At 42.6% G+C, this 25,151-nt stretch overlaps 1 protein-coding gene across 15 annotated transcripts in view; it reads left to right on the forward strand.

Annotated features, from left to right (window-relative positions):
- Positions 1 to 22,055, forward strand: part of dnm1a (dynamin 1a) — a 49,618-nt gene extending 27,563 nt beyond the window's left edge. The window contains exons 15-24 of one of the 15 annotated variants that reach the window (XR_014893046.1): positions 375 to 404; positions 702 to 815; positions 13,645 to 13,754; positions 14,446 to 14,557; positions 14,779 to 14,793; positions 15,449 to 15,619; positions 15,716 to 15,957; positions 16,168 to 16,371; positions 16,450 to 16,535; positions 20,634 to 22,055. Coding sequence is in view for 14 of the 15 variants with exons in the window: in XM_085279703.1 (XP_085135829.1) it covers positions 375 to 404; positions 702 to 815; positions 13,645 to 13,754; positions 14,446 to 14,557; positions 14,779 to 14,793; positions 15,449 to 15,619; positions 15,716 to 15,957; positions 16,168 to 16,371; positions 20,634 to 20,694 (1,059 nt within the window). In the remaining variant the exon portion in view is untranslated. Of the gene's footprint in view, positions 1 to 374; positions 405 to 701; positions 816 to 13,644; positions 13,755 to 14,445; positions 14,558 to 14,778; positions 14,794 to 15,448; positions 15,620 to 15,715; positions 15,958 to 16,167; positions 16,372 to 16,449; positions 16,536 to 17,198 lie in introns of all 15 variants that reach the window. The other 14 variants (XM_085279713.1, XM_085279714.1, XM_085279708.1 and 11 more) reach the window with 14 other exon arrangements.
- The last annotated feature ends 3,096 nt before the right edge of the window (positions 22,056 to 25,151 follow it).

Genomic DNA, 25,151 nt, shown 5'->3' on the forward strand with positions numbered 1-25,151 from the left:
TAGGTAATTGCCAGGCTTTAAATTATTTTATTCTGCTTTAAACTACTTTAAAGGGAAACAGCTGAATTGAATGTATGTTATTTCAATGCTCTTGCTCAGATAATTAATCGGCTGCTTCCATTTGCAAAGCTCATACCTACAGTGTAGCATAAAACAGGATCGCATGCATTTCACTGCATGATCTTCAAAAGGTGATACGGGCCACTGCAGCCTCCTTATCTGCCTCGTCCCTCACCCTGCTTGCTGTCCCCTTGCTGCCATCCCAGCAGCCGGCTGTAATGTGCTGGCAGTTGATCAGTCGTGTGTATTTGGCCTTTTACTAAATGCCCTATGCTGGCATAGCTTTGTAATATTCTCTCCACATTCTCATTCAGCCGGAGAGAGGAGTTAACGATCGGTTCAAGGTAAATAACCTGCACACCATCGTACTGTATGTGTGACTGTAAAGTGGAGGGAATGAAATACAAGAGAGCTGAGGAGAAAAAAGAGAGCGAGTGCGAGGAGTGTGTTGGTGGTTAGCTGAGCGTTTTTGTTAGCTCATTCACTTCTGCTGTGTAGGTAGGCCTACATATGTGTGTGGTAAATGTCTGTAAATGTAAAGGTTGATGGATGTTAATGTTAACTTTGTGAAATGTGCAAATGCTGGTTGAGTTTCAGCTCATTTCCTTTCTGTGTGTCTGCTATATCTGTCTGTTTCTCAGGTGATCAGGAAGGGCTGGCTGACCATTAATAACATCGGCATCATGAAGGGAGGCGCCAAGGAGTACTGGTTTGTACTCACCGCCGAGAGTCTGTCCTGGTACAAGGATGATGAGGTGAGACAGAGTTCACGTAAAGTCACTCGTGCACACGGAGTCACACGGTCAGGGTGTTTGTGTGTGTTTGCACGTTTCAGTATCTGCACACTCAAAGTCTTGGTTTAGAGTTCTGTTTGCGGTCTGAGCTGCAGACCTGATGACTGAATCATCTGCCCGAAGCATCAGCTAACTGCTTTGTAGTGTTTTCCAAAGAAAAATGCAGCGCAAGAGATTCATAAAAGTATGCAACACTGCACTACAAGTACTTGTTACTGCATAGAAACAGAGTTTTGTTTTGAAAGGGAAACAAAGGGTTCTTTGCAGGATAATTGATTCAAAGTTAAACCCGACTGAAACTCAGTTTTGAAGGCTCAGATCAATATTTGAAAATCTTATGATGATGATCTGAGACATGTTGTTTTTTGCTTTTGTGTGTGTTGACCATAATATATAAATAAAAAACCCAGAAAAGGACTTAAAATGGGTCATTTAACGAGTTGAAAAATAAACTGGATAGTGCCCCCTGATGGATAAACAATATAATGTCCGTGCAGTGCAAATGACCACAGATCAACAGTCTTTTGATTCTTGTGTTCCAACTTATGTGCTGACAGAGATTTTTCTGTGTTTAGTAAACGTCAGACTAGTCAGCCGCTCCGTTTTTTGGTGTACTTCAGTTTGACAGGACTTTGGAGTTTGGTGGTTTCATATAATTAGGAAAAAGCTTGTTTGGGAAAAACAAAACTTGACAAAATTGACATTTCTTCACAGTATAATTTGATTATAAAGCATGTAGTCTTGTGATCCGATTCCTACTGTATGACACTATGAAATTACATTTTACTCTGGCGGTTTTTCTGCATCTTTACCGCACAACCCGACACAATTTTCCTGGGATCCGAGTGTTTATTCTCCATGACCTGGTCCAACATTCATTCCACTGCAGCTATGACTGCTGGTCAGTGTTATCTTCTGCACACTGATATGATTCTCCCTGACATGCTTTGTTACTGGACTTACTGGTCAAAGCGGTATCCCATGATGCTTTGCAGAACTATTAGGAGCTAGCCACAGTCTCGCTGTCTCCATGCCTTAGCCACAGCCTCTGTGCGCGCTGACATCAGGCTGTGTGTGTGTGTGTGTGTGTGTGTGTGTGTGTGTGTGTGTGTGTGTGTGTGTGTGTGTGTGTGTAGGACTGAGCAGACCTTTCTAAAAAGTCAGGACCCCACAGCATGTCAGACATTGAAGCTGGCACACATATGTGCATACCAGAGCCCTTGCATTGCCCTGTTCCTAATTACACACACACACACACACACACACACACACACACACACACACAAGCTGTTTCTAATAAACCTACTTTATTTCAAAGAAGGGGCACAAAGTGAGAGGGGGACTGGATCGCAGGGGTGGAGGCAGGAGTGTCTCTCGTTAGCTGGTTAGCAGCAGGAGTAACAAGGACCATGTGAGGAGAGAAAGTGGGGAGAAAAGGTAGCACAGATGGGGGGGGGCAAAGAGGTAGGAAGGGCTGGTTTGGTACATTACATCCTCCCTCCCTCCTTCTTTCCCAGCGACGTCCTCAAATGTTCTTCCCAAAAAACAAAAGAAACAGTCTGTCATCCTTTCCTCGCCTCTTGCTTTCTGTCTCAGTCTTTCCCTGTCACAGTCTCCTATTTTTTTTACTCCTGTCTCCTCCTTCCATCTGTTACCTCTCTCTCATAATGTCTATTTATTTGAACATGGAGCTGTGAGGACGCATGGAGACCTAGAACCAACACCACGTGCTGATGTTACAGCTCAGCTCAGCCTGCTGCTGTAGCTGTAGCCTAAAAAAGGTTTACGTGATGTTTTATATCCGACATTTTACATAAGCCCCTCACACACTAGAGTACTCCGAAGGAATTATGCTGACCACCTGGGTGGAGACCTGCCAAAATATGATGCTTTGTTTAATTTCAGGGGGAAAAATGCATCAGTGCATACAGAAAACTCCACGTTTTTGCGCACCCTTTTCCACGTATATGCGTTGAAATGTTATTTGCACCATCTTGCAAAATCAGCACACGACTGTTTTATTGGTGGTGCCGCTTGTCACGGGGAAAACCCTCGCCATGGTCTGGCAATCGCATACACACATGGACACACTCCACCTCCAGACACTAATAATAACTTTCGACCCAAGTAGTGGTGCCAGGATGTTTTGATTAGTGTGTGCGTGTGTGAACGCATGCATGTGTGTGTGCTCTTAGAAGCCTTCTGGTCTGTATTACCACAGGACATGCCAGTTCTTTGAATTAGGCCGCTCTAAAGCGTAAAGCTTCCCAAAGCAGAGTGAAAGTGAGGGGGATGAGCCACAAATTGAGAAAAAAAATGGTTGTAAAGAAACATTGTGTATATGAATGTAAAACACTGGATTTTATAGACTTGTAACGCTTGTGATAGCCGTGCATTGGTATAATCAAATCCATATTTTTACACAAGCATGTGACAACCGCAGTTTCACATTGACAATAGTACAAAGGCACAAATGGCTTGATTTTATTTGATTTTTTTAAGTGCCTGTATTAACTTTGGGTGCCCTTTTTCTTTTGTGTATGTGTGTGTGTGTGTGTTCAGTCACTGCGCATGTGTGTGTCTGCCCGGGTTTCCCTGCTCGTGCTGTAAAGCTGCCAGAAAGCCAGACTCTCCTGGTGATCCCAGCTGTAAACATCCTGGGGGGAAACAGCAGACCGCTGCTTTCAGCACACTCATAGTAACATGTCTGCTTTAATGGTGAGCGTGTGTGTGTGTGTGTGTGTGTGTGTGCATGCACATGGACTTTTGCTTTGTGCGTTACGGGTGTGTGTATGTGTGTATATATATATAAATGCATATACACTTGTGTGTTTGGTGGCAGGGCTGTAAATGGAAACAGGTTGGTTTTGTGGTGTTCATTCCTGAAGACGATGCTCTGTGATGAGGCACCGTGTGAACGTTTCTTTTGCTTTGGCGTGTTTGCGAGGGAGTGGGGATTCGAAACGGTACACTGCGGGTTTGCTTTATCAAAGACAGGCAGGCCCGAAGGTAAACTGTGGTCCCAGAGAAGAAGTAGAAGCAAGGGGCCGCAAGTGGAGGGGGGTAGCTAAACTTGTAACTTTTCACATGACATCACCTACAAACACTAAAACCCACAATTTTCTGTCTTTTTTTGGCGGGAGAGCTATATAAAAAAAGCAACAAAAAAAAAAGCGAACCCAAAAACAAAACGGTGAACAGACAATGATAGAGTGACTGCTCTTTCAACATTTCTGTCTGGTGGCTTCCTGCCTCTCTGCACATTACATGGTCATTTGAGGTAAAGCGGCCGCAAGCTGATGCAGGGAAAGCAAGAGGCATAATTGTACATTTTCATTATGAGTGCAGTGTGACGCTGGAGGTTTACTGTGCGCTTTAGTTATCTTTTTGGGTTTTTTTCTGTGTGGCTGAACTTTTCTGGTTTCAGCTTTTGGTTGCATAGGAAAATAAACAACATGTTAAAAATGTCTCGCAACCATCACTTATATCTATATGCCTGTGGTGTTTATTTACTTTTCGTGGAGCCCGTATATGTGTGATAAGTTGCTCAAGAAAAAAAGAAAAACAACAACATTGAAAACTTAAGCCTCTTTATTGTGACGATTTTTAAATTTTTTTCACAAGCTGAGTCGCAGAGTGAGGTCTTGGTTACACAAACATCATATAGCTTAATAAGAGTACAACCTGATGGGTCTGTTTTCAAAATTTTAGGACTTCTCCATCACTCATAAATCCATCCTGGGCGAGGGCTAGGCCTTCTGCGGTGGAGCCTTTGGGTGCTTTATTTAGGCTCGTGCCCGGGCTGGTCCAGATGGACGAGGGGTGGTGCAGCTGCGTGTTCCCACAGCCTGATGTGCTTGTGCCTGCTGAATGCCCTTTGGAGGGCTCTCACTTTTTTTTTTTACCCCCCCCCCCCCCATCCTGCTTTTTTTAGGCAGTCGTCCTGTGCTTCCCCGGCCAGCCTAACCAATGTGCAGACTACTGTACAACCACTACTTCCTGAACAGGTAGTCTGAACACTGGGCAGGCGGGCCGGGCGGCTGAAGGGTAGCGCTGTGGAGGACTCTTTACTCATGCGCTCAGAATCAGAATCAGATATATCACCACACACACTCTTAATCGTACTCACTGTGATTGCAGCCAGGCTCCGGGGCCTGGCTTATCTTCGCAGTCTGACTGCCGCAAAGGGCCGATCGGGGATGATTGAGTGAGCTGGGATGGAAGGGATGGAGGAGGAGGTGGTGGTGGTGGAGGAGGAGGAGGAGCGGGAGAGGTTAGACGGAGGTGATAGGCGCTGATTGGCAGATTCTGTGACATTCCTTCCTGTTTCCCGCTGTGAAAAGCAACATTCCTCACCGAGCTCTACGGGGGAAACACAAACACACAGAAAGTGTTTAATTAATGTTAAATATCAAATATAACACATTTAGAAGTCATAAATCTGTTATATGTAGCCAATGAGCTTTAATTACTCATCGGCTAATTATATGCTTTTTAATCTGAGAATTTTGGTCTTAAATATTAATGTAACAAAGTAAGTAGTATTTCTTTGCAAGAATTCTGCATTTAGAAAAGATTAAAGGCAAAAAATAAAGCCCAGCACAGATGCCAAAACACACAAAAATGGTCAACCTATTTAGCCCAAATTAGTGCAGCCTAAGCCCCATTTAGTTCCCTTAAAATTTCAGGCCAAACCGAACAAAAGTCATTAGAGTTTCAAGTACTTATGGTTAAAAACAGCTGCAAGTGCAAGTGCTGTTAATCTCCCTGGAACAGATCTTATCAGATAATATTTGTGGTCAGCCGAAATCCTCCCAACCCAACACGTCCCTCTAAAACGCCGGAGTATGCAACCTTTCGTCTCCTTAGACGTACGCCGAATGGAAAGAAAGAAAGCGGGGGATACCTGCGTCTTGGCGATCTCGTTTCACTTCTTTGCATCTTTCTGCGTTAGGTGATGCTTCTTCTTTCCCAAATCCTTGCTGAATTTGCCTGTTCTTTCATTCAGCGCTGCTGCCACACTGCTGAGGGAAACCTTGGCTGATCGGGGTTCAAATGCTCCTAGAGCAAAAAAGGAAAGAAAAGAAAAAGACAAAGGGGGATCTCCGGTAGCAGGCAAGGTGGACTGGCTGGAGGTTTGACGTGGCAAGGGACTGGCCACCAAGTTCTCCCTTTGAGAGACAGAAGGAGAAAAGGAGTGAGAGAGAGAGAGAGGAGATATGGAGAGAGAAAGAGGAGGAGCTCGCCGGCCCCCTATTTTTCCTTTCTCCTCTCTTCTTTCTCTCTCCACTCCCTCTGTCTGGCTCACCCCTCCTTTTCCAGTCTCCCTCTTCTGGCTTGCAGGGAGAAAGTGGAAGGTCAGAGGTGAACAGGAAGTGAGACACATTCATTTGGCCTGCGTGTTGTAAAAGTTTGGAAAGGGAGTGAAGGACTGGCTGCAGAGGGAGGGAGCCTTTTAGTGGAAGCGTATGTGGACGCGTTTGCGCTCTCATGTGGAGGCATTTATGTGTTTCGCAAAGCATTTGCGTGTTCTCAATGCAGTGCATCGCTGCTTTTGATACATGTGAGCATACATATATAAATATATATATTATGAGTATGAGTGATGGATTTGTGCATGTAGGAGTGAGCCTGGATGAGAGGAGAGGCTCCGTGGTCTTTGTAGAAAGGGGCAGGAATGTCGGCGTTTTCTTGGCAAGCAGGAGGAAGCCTTGTAATAACTCCAGATGTGCAGCCCTGTGGTCTCCATCTCTCTCTTGCTCCTTCTGTTTTTATTTCTAAAGCTGATTTCCTCTCCCTGTCCGACTCGAATAAAGAGCCCTTTATGCAGCTCTGCAGCCTTCCCAGCACACACACACACACACACACACACAGAGTGGTGGCAAGGGGGGTGGGTTGGTTGCTGCTTGGAAGGGTGACATACGACTGGTAAATCAGAACCAGGGCGAAAGACATGTGTGCGTGTGTGTGTGTGTGTGTGTGTGTGTGTGTGTGTGTGTGTGCAAAAGAGGAGGGAAAAGGCAGTGTTGAGACACAACCAGTCAAAAGTTCCTCCTTTACTTTCTAGGGCTTCACACGCACTCACAGTTAGGTTTGGTCCTTACTTCTAGCAGACAAGAGTAATTAGTGCTAGTGTTTCCAGGTGTGTGTGTGTGTGTGTGTAGTAGTACGTGTGCAGTGTAGTGGTGGCCAAGGCCATGTGTTTGTTTTAGCTGCGGTTTCTGAGCTCCGACCTGAGCTCCAAATCAAAGCAGGCACGATCCCACGAGAGACGAGTCAGCAGTACCGCTTGGACGGCTAGAAAAATGGGGAAGAACTTCAAAATGGGGGGCGAAACGATGCCCCATGAACAAGGAGGTCCAACAAAAAAATGAAAAAAAAAAAACCTAGCAAGCCAGAAAAAGAGAATTACAGAAACCAATCCTCATAGGACATAAAATGGATTAGTGTTGCAGTCGAGTTTAGGGTTTGGAGGATTGGAAAGAGTGAATTTTAATGGGTAGGTGGGGGAAATGCTGCGGTCGCGCTAACATTGTTTCCACTGTTTGGATGACCAGGCAGACAGCTTACTTTTCAGACTCTTAGTCAGGGAAGCCAGAAATGCTGAGAAAGTATGCACATACACACGCGTGATCTGCGCTCCCATGTTATTCCGTCTTGCCGTGAAATACAGCTGCTTAATACTGTCACAGAAAAACCTCAAGGTTCTGACTTTGTTTTTCCTGCTTTGACAGCAGCTCCGCCAGTTCGTGGGCGAAACTGTGTCTTTCGTGCGTTGTGTGTGGGGAAGATAAGATTGCGGGTGTTGCTCTGTAAATGTATTTAAGAGAGCGCTCTGTACGTAATTGTGGAAGCAGCCTGTAAATCTGAATGGCTGAATGTGTTTTAATGTGCGTGTTTCTGTGAAACTTTGCAGCTCATTTTCTATCCAGAGACAAACAGCCATAATTCTTTGGGTAACAGAAAATGTGAACCGCATAATAGCTCGGTTATTTTTCCTTTCTCTCATGTGATATCGTATCAGCGATACTTATCTGTTGAAAGGAGCATATTTTAAAAAGACAGTGGCTTGAGGAAAGGGCTCAGGAAACACTGGGAGCCTCATCCGTCTCATTTATCCAGCTCAGGATTGCTGGAGCCTGACCACGCCGACAGCGGGTGAGGCCATGAGGACCCTTAATGGGCCACCAGTCCATCACAGGGTCAAAAAATACAGAGAGAGGGACACATTTTAGAAGCACCAGTTAACCGAACAAGCATTTCTTTGGTCAGAGAGAACCCATGCAAAAAAGGCCTAGGCCACCAGTGTCAGAGGCTGGGAGATAGAGACACAAAAAAAGAATGTAGTGACATGATTAAGGGGTGATAAATGTCTGTTTGAGATATTAAACATACTTAAGTTAATGGAAGTGAGCGCAGGATGATGTAGCAGGGAAAGTCAGAAAGGCTGTAAGAATGATAAAATCTGTCATGAATGGAAAAGAAGATTTGAGATTATAGAAATGAAGGGAGAGGGACACAGGCTGGTCTGTTCATATATTTAGTTTATGATATGATAATGCTGATGATGTTCCTCTTTTGGAAACATGGAGCATAGTGTGAGAACAAAAATGACTACATGAAACAAAGTATACGGGTGACTCGAGGATCCAAGTGACCACAACATAACTCACTAAGCGATGAATTTGTTTGTTTAGAGTTAAATTAAAGTGAGCTTCAGGTTCAAGGTTGGGGTTGGGCTGTCAGTAGGTACAGGGTGAGGCGAAGTTTCTAGGCAATTAATATAATTGGAGGTAATGGGCCGCTGATGTGATGGAAACACAGCTGTGTATGTGTATCTGCGTGGCAATTTTACTGAGGTTTAAAAATGTATAAAACATACATTTTTGCTATTTCTGTGACTGTTTTACACATTATAAAATAAAGTGCATTTCTCCAATGGTGTATTTATAATTATATTTTGTTTGTTTTTTTATTTCATGCTTTTTTATTTCTTTGACTTTTAGCCTGACACAGCTTTAATGCTCATGAAGTTTCACGAGACTGAACTTACTGCAAATGTATGTGGGTCAGTGCCAAGTGTAGCATTTACATTTTCTATAAAAGCATTCACAGTGTTTCCCCCGTATTCTGACATCACGTGTTTACCTTAAGGTACATAATCCTTACATGAAAAACATGCGTGAACACTGGCAGACGCTTGCGTGCCTCATTTGCTTGTGAGGGAACTGGGGTTTCATGTCATTTAGCTGTGATTGGTTTGTACTGGGAGTTTTGCTGTGAGACACAAAACACACCAGCTGAACATTTGCCCTCCACCAGACAAGATTGCCGCCGTGTGTGGATTTTAGCGTGTGTTTATATAGTTAGTCTGCTGGCCAACCTTTCTTTTACGCTTTGGTGGTCAACGGTGATTGATCACATGTCCTTGATAGCCCCGAGGTTGTAACACTGACCTTCTGCAGGAGTAAATTCAGGGCAGATAATTGACTGTTTAGCAATTAACCACTAAACAGGAAGGTATCACTAACCTGCCAGGCTGCGTTCAACTGCAGTCAGCATGTTTCATCTCTCCACAAAGACATTTGTTCACATTTGTGCAGTTCCCACAGGAAAATCTCAAAGCAAAGCTCAAAGGCTGTTGGGGGTTTTTTTCTGTAAGAAGGAATGAAAAAAGATAATCGAAGGAGCCAAAACCTTGTCATAAAAAAGAAAATGTGAGAATTAATGTTCATATCACTGCGAAATTGGACGTTTCAGATTCGATTCGAGTTCCTGAAACATGTGCACCTGACATGCTGTTATCAAAAAGGCACTTTTGCATGATAAATGGAGGATTATAGAGTGTGGGCCCTGGCACGTTGCTCAAGGTGATTTGTTATGAGCATTATTGCGCAATCTTTAGCCAGATGAGTCATGAACAGCTGTGTGTTTTTACACACTGCCCCAGAATAGCTCCATTCCAGCTCTTCAGCGTTGTAATTCTCTTAGCTAAATCATTGTCTGTTCCTCATTTAAATATTGGCAACATGTGGCCTTACTTTAAATAAAGTCCAAACAGCATTAAGTCAAATTAGGTTTCCTCAGATGCCGTCTCTGTTTCTCATATGTTGCTCACAGACCAAACATGGCTTTTGCGTACGTCAGTGGGTTTTTTCGTTACACACAACGAAAAGATGCTTATGTTCACAAACAAATCTTTTCTACAAGAACGTTGTGACAAATCGGTTCCTACAAAAATCTATAAATTGATGAAATTGGTCTGAACAAGTGCATCAAACCCACTGAGCCTCACTCTATACTACTTTCTCCGTGCGCCTTTTTTAAAAGAAATCCCCTCTGTGTTTAATTTTTTTTTCTTCTTAAAGACAGAAGTCAATGGGGAAAATGGCAGAAGAATGGAGGGAAAGAAAAGCAGAGGGAGGTGAGGAGGAGGGTTGTGAAAATTACCATTGGCTGCCACCCAGGGCCCAGTCTTTGTGGTAATGAAGGGTTAGAAGCAACGTTATTGCTCCCAGATGCCGTGCGGCTTCTCCGCAGGCCTTTGATGCATGGCCCAAGTCACCAGGATTTTTCTATCAGACTCCCATCAACATACACAGTAACGCACCACCGCACACACGTGCACGCACACATACGAAGACATCCAGCCTCTTAAAACAACATGGATGCTATAAACGAGTATCTTCATGGTTTCGCCAACCAAACTACTCCGATTTGTTTCAGAGTGTTAATTGGTTAATGTTCCCATGTATGTGTGTGTTTTGGTGTTTACCACCTCCAAGTGTGTGTGAGAAATGCCCATATTCAAACGTTTTATGTGTTTGACTCTTTTAGATATTTTTTGGGATGGCGTACGGAGTGGTGAAGTTCCTTTACGAATCCAGAAGTGAACTTCTCCTGACTCTCTATAATGAGCCTGCTCTTACACACTAGCAAAACAAAACCATGAAAAGCACTTTGTTCACACACTGCTCCAAATACCAACTACTAAGTGCCCGCCTGTAGTGTGTGTGTGTGTGTGGTGTGGGTGTTCAGACGGAAAAAAAAAACCCCATAAAAACCCCCCAACAAGGATCACACCTGTGTTTTGTGTACAAGTGAAAAAATGTAAACGTGTTTAAAGAAAATATCAAACTAAACCTAAAAAGGTGTATTTTTGCAGCTCAGTCTGGTGGTAATCAGCCTCTGCTATTTCTGCATTGATGCCAATACAATTACAATCAATCTAAAGAGTAATGGAAACTCTGTGGAATATTAATTAAGTAATGACAGATGGATTTAGTCAAACACTGTGACTAATTTTCTCAAAGCACCTGCCTAAAAAACGTCCCATATAATAAGCAGAACACATTTTACGCCCATCTGTCTTTTAACATAGGATAACCTGATAAAAATGAACAATGTAACCATTATGAAAGAAGGATTTACCCAATTGTGCCCAGTTTCACTCTTTCATGAGGATAACTTATGGTTCACTATGAAAGATGAGACCACGGATGCTCATCTAGAGCTGAAATCCTGCTTAGCAGCTATCAGAATCAGGAGCTTCGTGTCCAAGTGAGCCCAAATGACCTGTTGATGAATGTGTGTGTGTGTGTGTGTGTGTGTGTGTCTACTTGAAGCTTGGTCCTGTGCAGAGAAAGTGTGCATTTCAGACCACATGTGTGCATCTGCAGGTTTGTTTTCTCATGCGTCCCTGCGAGTGTGCTTAACATCTGAAATCTGTAACGTTGCCCACTCACACTGCCTGGATTTTATAGGAGCATATGGCAAAGCACTCAAGCACCTACTTCCCCCCCAATCCTAGTACACACACATAAAAAAGAAACACATGCACACACAAGAAACTGGCTGACTGATAATGGTCTTATTTGATGTTGCAATAGGACAAATACATGGACAGTCTTAGCAGATATCTGGTATTCATCAATTTGTTGTTTGACTTTCTGGCATGTGTGGTTGCCAGACTGATCAAACCTCAAACTCAAATCTTCCACTCTCGCATCATCTGCACCCCCCACTAATATTCAAGAAAACTCAAGAAATCATTTGTATTTCTCTCTTACTGTTGCTGTTCTTGTATAACATAGTTATTCTCCGTGTTGGCGTATTTTCTCTTTACCTTCCCCACATCATGTGCACATTCGCTGCCCCTCCTCTTCCCCTGTTTCCATTTTTCCTGACTGGATTTACTGGCCAGAGGAGAGGAAAATGTATGAATCAATCCAAGGTTGCTCACTCCCAGGGAGAGGGAAAGCCAGAGAGTGAGAGGAACAAGGGAGGGGAGGGGGTGAAGAAAGAAAAGAGATGATGGTGAAATTGAAGAAAAAGAGAGAAATGGGGGGATGGGAACTCACCAGTTTTATAAAATAATGATGTCAGCTTTCAGCGGCCTGGGGTGACTTCTTGTGTAGCCGTCTTTTTTTTGGGTAGCGGCCACCTCGGTGTACGGGCGCTGCCAAATGTGTTTGTGTCTTTATGTGTGTCTCTGTGATGTTTTACATGCATTCAGGGGATATGACCATTTGGCTGCACAGCTCATAAATCCTTTGATGAAGGAGTTTGTCACACATTCAATCCCCGTCTGTCTTGCTCTCTCTGTGACACACACACACACACTCACACACACACACACACACACACACACTCACACACACACACACACACACACATACACACATGCTGAGTTGGGCAGGGCAAGTCCGTGGTTAGCCATCCAGATGGTTTTAAGGTTAGTTAGAGACTACGCTCAAAAGGTGCTGTTTGGAACCAAAGCAGGGTGTGTGTATGTGTGCGCATGCCCGTGTGTGTGTGTGTGTGTGTGTGTGTGTGTGTGTGTGTGTGTGTGTGTGTGTATTTCTGTGTCTGTGTTTAGAGAATGTTTGTAGAAACTCACCAACCTCATGCTATTTTTGGAATCTCATTTTGTTAATTCTCATTTTATTGTCGTTCACACACACACACACACACACACACACACACACACACACACACACACACACAGCATATTATGCACCGTGACTCAAGAAACTGGATTTTCTATCAATAGACTTTGAGAAGTCCAACCGCGGCATATATATATATATACATGTGTGTGTGTGTGTGTGTGTGTGTGTGTGTGTGTGTGTGTGTGTGTGTGTGTGTGAGAGAGAGAGTTTATTTGCTTGAGATAAAGATAGAGATCAGACTGAGCTGACAAACTTTGAGGTTCCCTGATTCATAAATAGTTGGACGTCTGTGTATCATATGTTGTGTGCAAATTTACAAGTACAAGAGATTTCTAGCCTGGAACGCTCTCCCTCTCTCTTTCTGTCTGTGTGTTTCTCATTTGTTGCTTGCTCTCTCCCCCCCACCCCCCCACCCCCTTGACTCTGCACAACTGTAATCAAAACCACAGACTGTACTTTCCCATCCATCTCCTTTGCTTTTCTTTCGTCTGCTGTAGAACTGAATGTGCGAGCTTTTGCTCTTCATTTCCGCTGACCTTTTTTATCCGCTTGTCTCTTTTAGCCTGCTATCTTTTTGTCTGTATCAGCAGCGCAAACTAATGACTCAAAAACTTTTTCACACACTCACCATTTACTATATATGTTACATAATACAATTGTATGCGTAGCTCTAAATTTCACAGCCCAGAGTGATCATAATGCAGCATCTGCACTAGTTTTTCCTTTAAAGCGACTCTTTTTTTATACAGTGAGAGTATCTGCATGACCCTTTCTCCTCTTTATCAGGGAAGTCTTCCTCCTCGTTCTACTCACTGCTGTGTCTCTTTCACCCCCTGCAGGAGAAGGAGAAGAAGTACATGCTGCAGGTCGACAACCTGAAGCTGCGCGATGTGGAGAAAGGCTTCATGTCCAGCAAGCATATTTTTGCCCTCTTCAACACCGAACAGAGGTGTTATTAGACACACACATTAACACTGTAACGCAGAAACAACTTAAATGCACCACAGCGTTAAAAGTTGCTCTTTCGCCCACTTTTATGTTTACATTAAATGAGTTTTGGGATTTCTGTGTGACAGCCAGTGAGGATGTAGTTGTAAAGCTTAAAGAATATCCCGATATTGGGGAAGTCTGCAGATAATTTAAAGTCCTAAGTAAAAATTATTCCAATGTAAAAGGACAAGAGTATAATAAAAATGAACTTAAATTAAGAAAGTAAAGGTTTTAAATTGTGCAGAGTGCCCTTTCCAGCGTTGCATGACATTTTTAAGTATCTACATGTAAGCCAGACTTTATTGTTGTTACTGTTGTAGATAAGAAGCACTAAATTATACTTTGGGGCATTTTAATCCCAAAAAATGATAAGAGTTTTGTATCCAAAACAAAAAAAAGTAGATTAAAAATGACCAGAATTATAAAGTAAATGTTGTGAAGTAACAAAAAAGCTATTTTTGTAGTATAGTGGAGTAGAAAATATGAAGTAAGATAATATAAAGTGAAAACAGAAATTCTGGAGGAAAGAACAAGTTCCAAGTTTTTACATTAAAGTGACTGTATTTAGTTACTAACCTTCACTGGTGGAAGGACGTACAGCTGATGAGACGGGACTATTGGAGTGCACTGCTCACACTGTGTCTCCACAGAAATGTGTATAAGGACTACCGTCAGCTGGAGCTTGCGTGTGAGAGTCAGGAAGACGTTGATGCCTGGAAAGCCTCCTTCCTCAGAGCCGGAGTTTATCCTGAAAGGGTCACGGTAAGATTTCATCTAAAGCACACGTGCACAGACAACACTGTGACGCAAACACTCTCACAAATGTGGAATTTATTCCCAGTTCATATTATTTGTGTCCAGTAGTAGCTCAGGTGGTTGCTGTGATGTTTCCTTCTGCAGTCTCTTTTAATGTTATTGTGTTTCTCATTTGCCATCTGTCCTTTTCAATGTCTTTTATCTCTCATTGCTATTTGGCGTTGTAGGAGAAGGAAGGAAAGGTATGTTATTCTGGGTACTAGATCACTTTTCTGTGTTTTCTATGTAAAGCATGAACTGTACTTTTACTTAAATGGACCTGTACCTGAGTTGTGTAGCTGACAGTGATCAGTAAATGGATAGTTTAGCGTAATCATTAGGAGTAGATTTTTGAACCACTGATAGGGAATCACCTTGCTGGTGCAAAGATAGCATTTTATGTCTATCAAACTGTGTAAATTTGACTAAATAATCTTTTCTTAATCCCTTGAGTTAGGTGAACTTGTTATGGCTTAACAAACAGGAAAAAATAATCCAGTGAAAGTGGTCAGTTAGGAGGACTGGACTGAAAATGAGTGAAAAGCCAATAAATGTCTAAGCCGTGTCCAATAGAAAGTGTGAAAGATCTTCAGAAAACCTGAAGAATTATTGCTCAAGACCATGTTAAAAATTACTAGAAAGTCTGAGTTCTTGGAAGCAAAATATAAAGAAATTCTTTTTATTTAATTATTTTCATCCACATTTAACTACACTGATGAATTGTGTGTTCATCATTCAGCTGGTAATATAATTTCCTGGAGAAAACCTTTTCCTTCCTGTCATTCCTGAAGTGCTATCACCCTCTCTGTAACTCTGCTACACACACATTTTAAAACAAAACCCTAATTTGTCTCACAGAGTGATGGTGGTGATGAAAATGGTTCTGACAACCTCATGCACAGCATGGACCCTCAGCTGGAGCGGCAAGTGGAAACCATCCGCAACCTGGTCGACTCTTACATGGCAATCGTCAACAAGACCGTCCGCGACTTGATGCCGAAGACCATCATGCATCTCATGATCAACAATGTGAGTCTGCTGCTGTTGTCTCGTATGTCACGCTGAGACGACAGGACTTTGAGATTTGACAGACAGCGTGCTGTGTTTCTCTCCCTCTGCGTGCAGACTAAAGAGTTCATTAATGCTGAGCTGTTGGCCCAGCTGTACTCATGTGGTGACCAGAACAGCTTGATGGAGGAATCTCAGGAGCAGGCCCAGCACCGTGACGAGATGCTGCGGATGTACCACGCTCTGCGGGAGGCTCTCAACATCATCGGCGACATCAGCACATCTACTGTAACCACCGCCATGCCACCACCCGTGGACGATTCCTGGCTTCAGGTGCAGCGTAGCGGATCTGGAGGACGGTAAGGCACATGAGACATCAGACTGTGGGACTGAGAGAGTACGTGTGGGAACAGGTTGGGGAGAACAAATATTAAAAGCCCATGTCTAATTCTGACATATGGTCAAGTAAATAAGAATATTCTAAAAAGACGCAGCATCTGACTTATTGACACTTTCCTGATGTTTTTCTCCTTTTATGTTCCTCTCTTCACTTCTACTTTCTTATCAAGATCTCCGGCCACCAGTCCAACTCCAAACCGCAGGGCTCCACCAGGACCCCCGGCCCGTCCAGGCTCTCGTGGTCCTCCACCTGGGCCTCCTCCTGCAGGGGGTCCCCCTGTCCCTTCTCGCCCCGGAGCTTCTCCTGACCCATACAGTGGGCCACCACCCACCGTGCCCTCCAGGCCTAACCGCGCACCCCCAAGTGTGCCTAGGTGAGTGGAAACTCTTCCATCATAGAGTAAGCCGCAGTAGATTTTACAAGGACACTGACATCCAAACTACAATTTAAGATAATGTGACGTCACCAAAGCTGAAGTGTGGATACTCTCTGTTAACAAGGGGGATGTGAAGACGCCCGGATGAGGGGATAAAGGAGGTAAAGGACAATAGAAAGCGCTGGTTTTGATAGGGGATAGATTAATAGGCTGGTAGATTGCTAGTTATCCCCATATAGGCACTACAACTACAACATCTCACTAATTTCTTTCACCTTGCTAGTATCTTTCAGCCATCACCAAACTTTCAGCACGTTATCAGGCATCACCTGTTAAATAATCTGTTGCTAAAAGCGAGGTCGTCTGGATTCCTTTGAATTAAAACATGATCTGATGAATGAAGGGGAGATGGGAATGTGGAGGGGCTTCCTTTCTGGTATTCATTAATTGTATGCATTTAAAATCCCCCCCCCCTTTCCTGTGTTTGTGAGCTAGCTAACCTCTTTAACCTGGGGCTAACTGTCAGTAGCTCACCTGTTTTACTGTAGAGGACGCTAACGTGGCTGAGCGAAGCTCTCACTGGAAAATGACAGCTTTTTAACATCTTCACTAAAACTAATCTGTTTTAAGTGCCCATTTTTCATCTTCCAATCCAGTTTTTCTGTACTGTGAGCTGCCATGAGTGAGAGCTTCGCACATGCGATGTTGGTCATTTCCTGCGCTGTAACTGTTTGCGCTCCTTTTCTCTCTTCTGTCTCCTCTTCTTCACCCCTCCGTCCCCTGCCACACCTCTGTCCCACACACTGCTATGGTTCCTTCTACAGAATCACTATCACTGACCAGTGAGGACTAACATTACTGGTACGTTGGGTACTGTCTGCAACCATGATCATCATCATCACAACGACTTTCCTTCTTTCCCTTTCTCACAGAAACCATCCCTTTCACTGCATGACCTTTTCCTTTTCTCACCACTGTTTTCTCAGAGGGCTGCATGAGCAAACACACACCCGGCGCAGAGTGTGTGTTTGCATGTTTGCATCAGTGGCTTGAGCTCAATTCAAGCTCAGTCTGATGTTATTTTGTCTGTAAAGAGCACCAAAGGAGGACATTTTGTCAGTGTAGGCCAGGGGTGTCCAATGCCAGGCCTTGAGAGCCAGTGTCCTGCAGGTTTTAGATGTATTCTTTATCCAACACGGGTGATTTAAATGGCTAGATTACCTCCTCAGCATGTCTTGAAGTTCTCCAGAGGCCTGGTAATGAACGAATCATTTGATTTAAGTGTGTTCACCCAGGGTGATATCTAAAACCTTGAGGCCTGGAGTTGGACACCCCCGGTGTAGGCCAAGAAGACTCGCAACAGATGTCCGGGACCTAACTAATGTTGGTGCTGTGTTGTATATGTGTGTATGCCACAAAATCCCTCCCATACCTGCTTATATCGATGTGTCTGATGCTTTCTTTTAGTGACACGGTGCTCTGTTTACCAAAATCACTTTTCTTTGCAGGATTTAGTTAATGTGGAGTAGCCCTACTGGTGATTTATTTTTTAGGTAAATACTCTATAGTTTAACTAACAAATGTATTACCCTTTAAGAGCACTTGGTAAGTACAAGCCATATCTTCATTTATAAATAATAATGAGATTATAAAATTTTTCTTTGGAGAATAAGTTGTATAAGCTGCCATCAGCAATCCCAGCTAGCTTTGCAAAAAGATCAGACACTAGACTGTGACTGTTGAGGTTATTTGAGTACAGTAGTTTCCTATTCTCACGTTAGGAAACCAGTTTGAGATGATTTGAGCTCTGAGTTTGTGTGTGGGACAAAGTGGGATGCAGTCATAATGCAGGGCTGGGAGGTGGCCAGATAAATTGTATTTGAACACAATGTTTCCAAGTTTCTCGCTAAGAAAAGAGGAATAAAAGGAAGCCAAAGTTCGTTCTCATGGTCTCAGGCGATGGATGCTATACAGTACAATATATACGCCTATATTCTCCATTATGTTACTGTTGTTTCGGCTGCTGTACTGTCTGTTAACAGTTTTTGAGTTGTAGTTTGAATGTAACTGTAAATGGGCATATATTTCTTTTGAGCCATATCTGCCATTGTCTTGCAAAATCTGCAAACCTTGTGAATGTTTTGGTAACACTCACTGACCAGGCATAGCATCATACGTAAGAGAATCGACAAACAGGCAATACCAACAGGTATATCATATGTGCAATGGTACAGAGCGCAAAGATGTTAGACTAAATTATGGAGTGAATAAAAGATGGTTCGCCCTAACTGGGAATAAGAGAGTATATCTGCATCTCTAAAATGTCACACATTCATATTTGCTTACATGTTTACCTTCAAGCAAACACTTTGCATTTGTACAAGTCAACTTCTCTTTGTTGTGTTTAACAATCAGTTTAATCTTCCCTTCAATCAGCAACAACTGCTGCTTAAAACTTTAATGCCTATCAGTGGATTTGCTCTCCTGTAGCAGAACTACAACTGAACAAACTGCACGTTACTGTAGATAAACAGCAGCTGGATGTGCAGGAACACCGCCTTCACTTAACTGAGCTTCAAATCTTTGTCACGTTGGTTGTATTTTTGGATGCCTCCATGTGTTACTTGAAGATACAGTATTTCTGTGTGTTTGTGCATGAATGTACACATGGGGGCTGTAAACCTGTCAACAGGGAGCAACGGCACTAATCCAGTCTCTCCTTTGTGCTTGTGTGTCCACGGCAGTCGGAGACCCCCGCCATCTCCAACCCACTAGACTCCCTGGCTCCTCCGTCCTTCCCCTCCTCCTCCGTTTAATTCTCCCCTGGATGAGAGGCCACAGACAACAGCGCCACCCTCCTGTCGTTTTCTGCCTCGTCTGACCTGAGCTGGTTCCCAGCTCCTGCTTCTCCCTCGCTTCCTCTTCTTTCCCTCCTCCTCACCTCCACCTCTCTCCCTCATACAGTGACGCAGAATACTTGAATCACACTTGCATGACTTACAAACATGCTGCACCCTGAGAACTCAATCTATGTAAAGACTGATGAAGCAAATCAGTTAGCGTGTGCACGCACGCAGTATACAGTCTAGTAAACACGTGCAAACACGTGCAAACACTTAAACACGGAAACATTTTTCCTGCTTTTAAACTAAAAGGGTAGACATTTAGCATGAAGCTATGCCTGAGTATTTCTAATAAGTATTCTCTCTTATTATTCTCTCATTCATCAATTGTTCTTTTATTTCATGTTTATTTATTTTCTTCCTTTTTTAAGGAATCCTTCCCTTAAAAAAAGATGAAATTTTAGGGATAAAGCAGAAATTTAGAATTTTTCGCTGGCAGATTTTCACAACGGTTTCAGATAAAATGGCACAAATTCTTCAGTTCACTTAAACATCCACTAATACCAAGAACTTGCAACATACTTCATGGTAATTTGATGGATACTTTGACTCTGTAAATACTGGTGTTGTGCAGAGAGTAAATGCTTTAGTTCCTCTGCAGCATTTCAGCCTCGGAGTTAAAGTAAGAGGCAGAAAATGTTTCAATCAGCAGAAGTGACGATGGATAAAGTATTTCATAAGGGAGGTGATGCAAGCTGGACTTTTTTGTAACTCTGGTGTCTTCTCACTGCACTATTCAGAGTTTGAGTTAATGTGTTATGGCAGTTTTCCATATTCGAGTGTGAAGGCGACTGACTTTAATCAAGTCCGCTTGTGAGCTAAACTATAAAGAACAAACCGTGAAAGAGGAGGTCTGTCTCACACCCTGCAAATCATGGTTTTCATTACCATTAGCATTGTTGTAAAAGTTGACCTGTTTCTCACGTGGCTGTAAAATATTATTGCTAACTAAACAGCCACTAGTTGTTAATGTTTGGCCTCGGTGTGGGTAATCTGTTGTATGTTAACCATCATGCATAGTTTAAAAGAACAGCTGGATTTTATTTCCTTGATGATTTTTAATATTCATCTGGCTGTCAGGCGATTCATCATTCAAAAATGTAATCTTACCAGATGATATCTCATGGCCACATCTTAATTACATAATTCCTATGCCGGAATAACCCGTGGCTACACATTACTAACTGGTGGCAAAGCAATAATATCCCCCTCACCCTGGAGGTGAACATCGTCATTTCTCTGGTGCCTCCTCACCATTACGATTTTAGTTGTAATCTCTTACTTGTTGTAATCTCTTCATCCTGGCAAATAAGATCGTCTTTTTATTTTCTCTCTTCTTTCCTATCACCTAAACAGCCGGTCAAACAAGGGTGGGCCCTCTCGTCCCGAGAGCCCCCTGCCACCATTCGACTCTTAGAAGGAAACATTCTCCCTGTTACCTCTTCTCCTTCTTACGCTCATCTCGCATTTATCCATCCACCCATCACTCACTCACTCACTCACACGAGGAGAGGAAGGCTTGAATGAATAACAGAAGTAAAGGATCGCCTGCAAATTCTTCACCCTCAGATAGACGCTGCTGCTCTTCGTCCATTTTTCCTCCTCCTCTTCATTTCAGCCTTGCAGGACGGGAGGAACTGCCCGTTGTAGCCTCAGGAAGGCCCTCAGTGTCACTGTTAAATCCACCTGCGATTTAAAACTGCTGTTGTCTGTGCTTCCACACGACCTATGCAACAACTGACGTAAAAGGAAAAAAAAAAAAAAGATGCCTCTCCCGTTTCTTTCTTGCTCTCTGCTTCACACAAATGTTGTTACTGCATTATCTTTAAGCAAATGTGCAGCTTCAGACAACTGCAGGACACGCGAGACTCCAGCCTGAGAGGAAGGGAGTCTTTGGCCTGGGTTGAAGCTCTGTGACTGTTAGCTAGATAGCTCTTTACATATCCTTTTTATTCAGACGGGGAAAACAGGAATATTTGCCGTGTGAAAACATTCAGAATTTTAAGTCAGTTGATGATTTGCCATTTCTTCTCTTTTCCCCCCTTTTTTTTGTTTGGTTTTGTCTTTTTTCCAGTGGTCACGGGGGTGAGTGAGAACACTCAAAAACAGCCACAGTCTATGCATAAAACTGGCATTAAATGAAAAAGCTCCTTCTCTTTCACCCTGTCATTTTACACGTGTGAGAACCTGTGACCCGTGCGAACCCACCACCTTTTCTACCACTGACCTCCACTGTCAGCGTGATGTGGTGTATTGTATTTTGAACCCAAGCAAAAAACAACCCACCAGCCACAAACAATAATCTGCTATTCATCCCTTGTGCATCTGGTACTCCACGACTGCAAAGTAAACACAACTAAGCATATTTTTCTTCTTATTTAATGGTAAATAGTTTATTATGGACATATCTTATTGTGTTATTCTGTATATGTGTGATGCATCTTATTGAACTTTCACTATCTAGGGAATTTAGTGTATGAAACCGCTGAATATTTAAATTATGACAAAATGAGTATATGTATAAGGAAGTAATGTTTTAAAAACTACAAAAAATATATAATACAATGATGTATATGGGCAACTGCAGGCTGTTGAATACTTTGGCTTGCAGCAGAGGGCTTTTGCTTTTCTTGTCCTTCTGTGTGTAGAATAGCAGCGAGGGGCGGGCTGAATGTGTGAAAGTCCTGCAGCGATCAGGTCCTGCGTCTTGTTTAGACTGATGTGCAGGACTGCTGTGCTCTGTCAAGACATTAAAAACTTCAGTGTGTAATCAGGGAAGTATGTCTTTGTGTCCTTTTTTTTTTTTAAAATGCTGGTACATACTGGTGGTAACACAACTATACGGGAACTCGATAGCAGCTAATAATGAAACCACCAGACGAATGTGGACACAAAGTAAAATATCCTTATAGGCATATTCAAAATCCTGGCTGGATTATTCCAACCCCTTACTCAACCCCATCATTTACATATACATCTTCAAAAGCCTTTTCAGACCTTTCAAAAAAAATAACCAAGTGTCACTTCTACAGACTGTTCCAAAGGTCTTTCATAATTTCTTATTTTCCCCTCTTTTCTATCTTTTGGTACTTGGCACAAAAACACAGAGGTGGGACCAAGTCATTGTTTTGCAAGTCTCAAGTAAGTCTCAAGTCTTTATCCTCAAGTCTCAAGTCAAGTCTCAAGTAATGTCAAGCAAGTCAGAGTCGAGTCTCAAGTCATTGGTGTAAAAGTCCAAGTCAAGTCACAAGTCTTAGAACATTTTTTCAAGTCAAGTCTAAAGTCATAAAATTAATGACTCGAGTCTGACTCGAGTCCACACCTCTGCAAAAACACATAATTCGTTCCAATTTCTTTAGGTTAATCTACAAAAAATTCCAAAGATAACAGTTCAATAAAACAATATCTTTACATGTATTAGCTGTAAACTTGGCATATTTCATCTGAGGAAACAGGACAGATGAAACAAAAAGTGTCGCAAGTTTACAAACTACCTACAGAAGATGAACAGTATTTGAAACTCATGTCATTAAGAAACCAGAAAACAAATCTAGCAAAGACCTGAGAGATGCCTATGGCCCTTCAGTTAAACCAATTTCTGTTCACTGAAGCCTCATCAGAAATGGTCTCAGTGGAAAGGTGGCTGTCTAGAAGCCATCCTTAAGGATGGAGGCTGGGAGAAAAAGCTGAGGGATTCCAAGTTACACAAGAAATGGACTGAAAATCAGGGTTAACAGGTCTAATGGAGTCATGAATCTAAATATGAAGTTTTTGGTTCAAATCATCAATACATATGGAAAAGGGTACAACAGTGGGTGTCTATGGTCATCTGTAAAACATGGTGGAAGCTCTGTCATGATTTGGGGCTGCATTTCAGCCAGCTGCGTTGTGAATCTAGTCTAAACGTATACAATTAACAAGGAAAAGTGTTGTCAGATTTTGCTCCAGCATGCATTGCCATCTGAAAAGCATCTGATTAGCAAAGGCTTCATTTTTCAGCATGACAAAGATTTCAGACACACTGTAAATAAAATAAAAACACACACACATAAACCAATCGTCACATATGGGCTTTCACAAATAGGTTGCAGTTAAGTGGAAAGGTTCCTGCTTCAAGTGATGCCGTATAAAATATAGTCCATTTAAAGGGGGCGTGAAGGTTGCGTACAGAGGGATGCTGAAGATGTGGTCAAACCAGAGGCATATGGAGGACGCAAACTCTGGAGACTGAGGGGCAATGGCCTGATCAAAGCCTGCTGTGACACAGAAACATAGAGGTATGTGTGAAGGACCCGTCATGCTCTTCTGTCATCAGTCTGCAGCCTGGTGTTCCTCCCATCATGGGTCATGGGCTGCATGGACTTGTCTTCACCTTCTCGTCTAGCACAGTACTTAAAGACATTCTACTCCTTAAATTAGGGTTCAGTTTCTTTGTGTGTCTCTCATACTCATCTTCACTCTCAAGGATTTTCCTTATTCATCTAAAAGAAAAGGAGGCTCTGGGATACCACTAACCGTGGAAGCAAATAAAAAGACCACCATTCAGCCTCCTTACAGCCTTGTTTAAGGTTTAAGAAGTTTATTTAGTTTAATAGGAAAATTTCTTGTTGTGCTATTTTGATGCCTGTAACCTGTCTGGAACTCCTTCTTTTGGACCAAATGGGATTTGGACTTTTAACTTTGTAACCTGCCTACCCACTCCTCCAGCCTTGCAGTTAAATTGGTACAAAACTGTAAGGCTGGTTAATAAAATGTCTTTCAATTCTGAAGTCTGCATTTGGGTCTTTTTACCCGTTTGAAATCATCACATTCTTTTGATCAGTTTGCATTTATTTATTTATTTTATAGAATGTGTTTATTTCAAGAAACGATAAAATCAACTAGGATAGGATCCAGCAGATGGATGTGTATAATGCCAGTTCACAGCCACAGTTCTTATAAGATGCTTTATATAATAGCCCTATGTAGTAGAGAGAATCAGATCGTCCCTGATGAGTGAGAACTTGGCAACAGCGGGAAGAAAGAACTCCCTTTTGACAGGAAGAAACCTCCAGCAGGGAGGGACAACCATCTGCTCTGATCGTTGTCCCATCAGGAGATCAGGGGAAAGAGAGGAGATAAAAGCGAGTGAGGGACAGATTCTTTGTAAAGCGCAGGATGAGCTTGATGACATCAGTGTGAGTTTCATGTGAAATGATATTTTAGATGAAAAACACCAGTAAGATGTGCATTCGTTGTTGTTTATTATTTTGGTTAAACCAGATCAACATTTCATAAATGAATGCTCAGAAGTCAAGCATCTACTGTAGTAAAAGAAGCAGAGGAAGGAGACATGAGCAAGAGTTGCTCAGGGGATATTCCCCAACCCGTCGCGACTGCTGTTTTCAGTGCATGTTATTAATTGTATGTCTATATGTCCAATTCAAGCACCACCACCAGGCGTCACTATAGTGCAGCCTGCAGCCTCCATCCAGACACAATCCATGTAGGACCTCACATAAGATTAGTTCCTTCTTCGTTTCTAACCTTTTAGAGATCGAAAGAATCCAAATGAGAATATTTTTATGAAGTGTAAAGTCATGTGTTTAGTTCCCACCCTACTGTAGCTCTGTTAATCTAAACAGCAGTCTTTCCATAGAAGCTGAACCCTCCACCAGCCAGGCTCAGACATCCATTAACACTGAGTCAGGCTGCAGACATTCACGTATTAATCATTACTTCATTACTAAAAGCATTTATTATAGGTTAGAGATATCATATACGCTTCTAGATGTACGTGCAGGCCTCGAGTACATTCAATTAACTTTGTCTGACATCGATTTTCATGCTGTCGAAATTTCAAAATATGACATTTTTTCCAGTGGCAGAAACAAA

This window comes from Mchenga conophoros, linkage group LG7 (assembly GCF_057382185.1).
Source record: "Mchenga conophoros isolate Kocher_MC1m ecotype Shallow Benthic linkage group LG7, M_conophoros_male_GT1.1, whole genome shotgun sequence".
NCBI lineage: Eukaryota > Metazoa > Chordata > Actinopteri > Cichliformes > Cichlidae > Mchenga > Mchenga conophoros.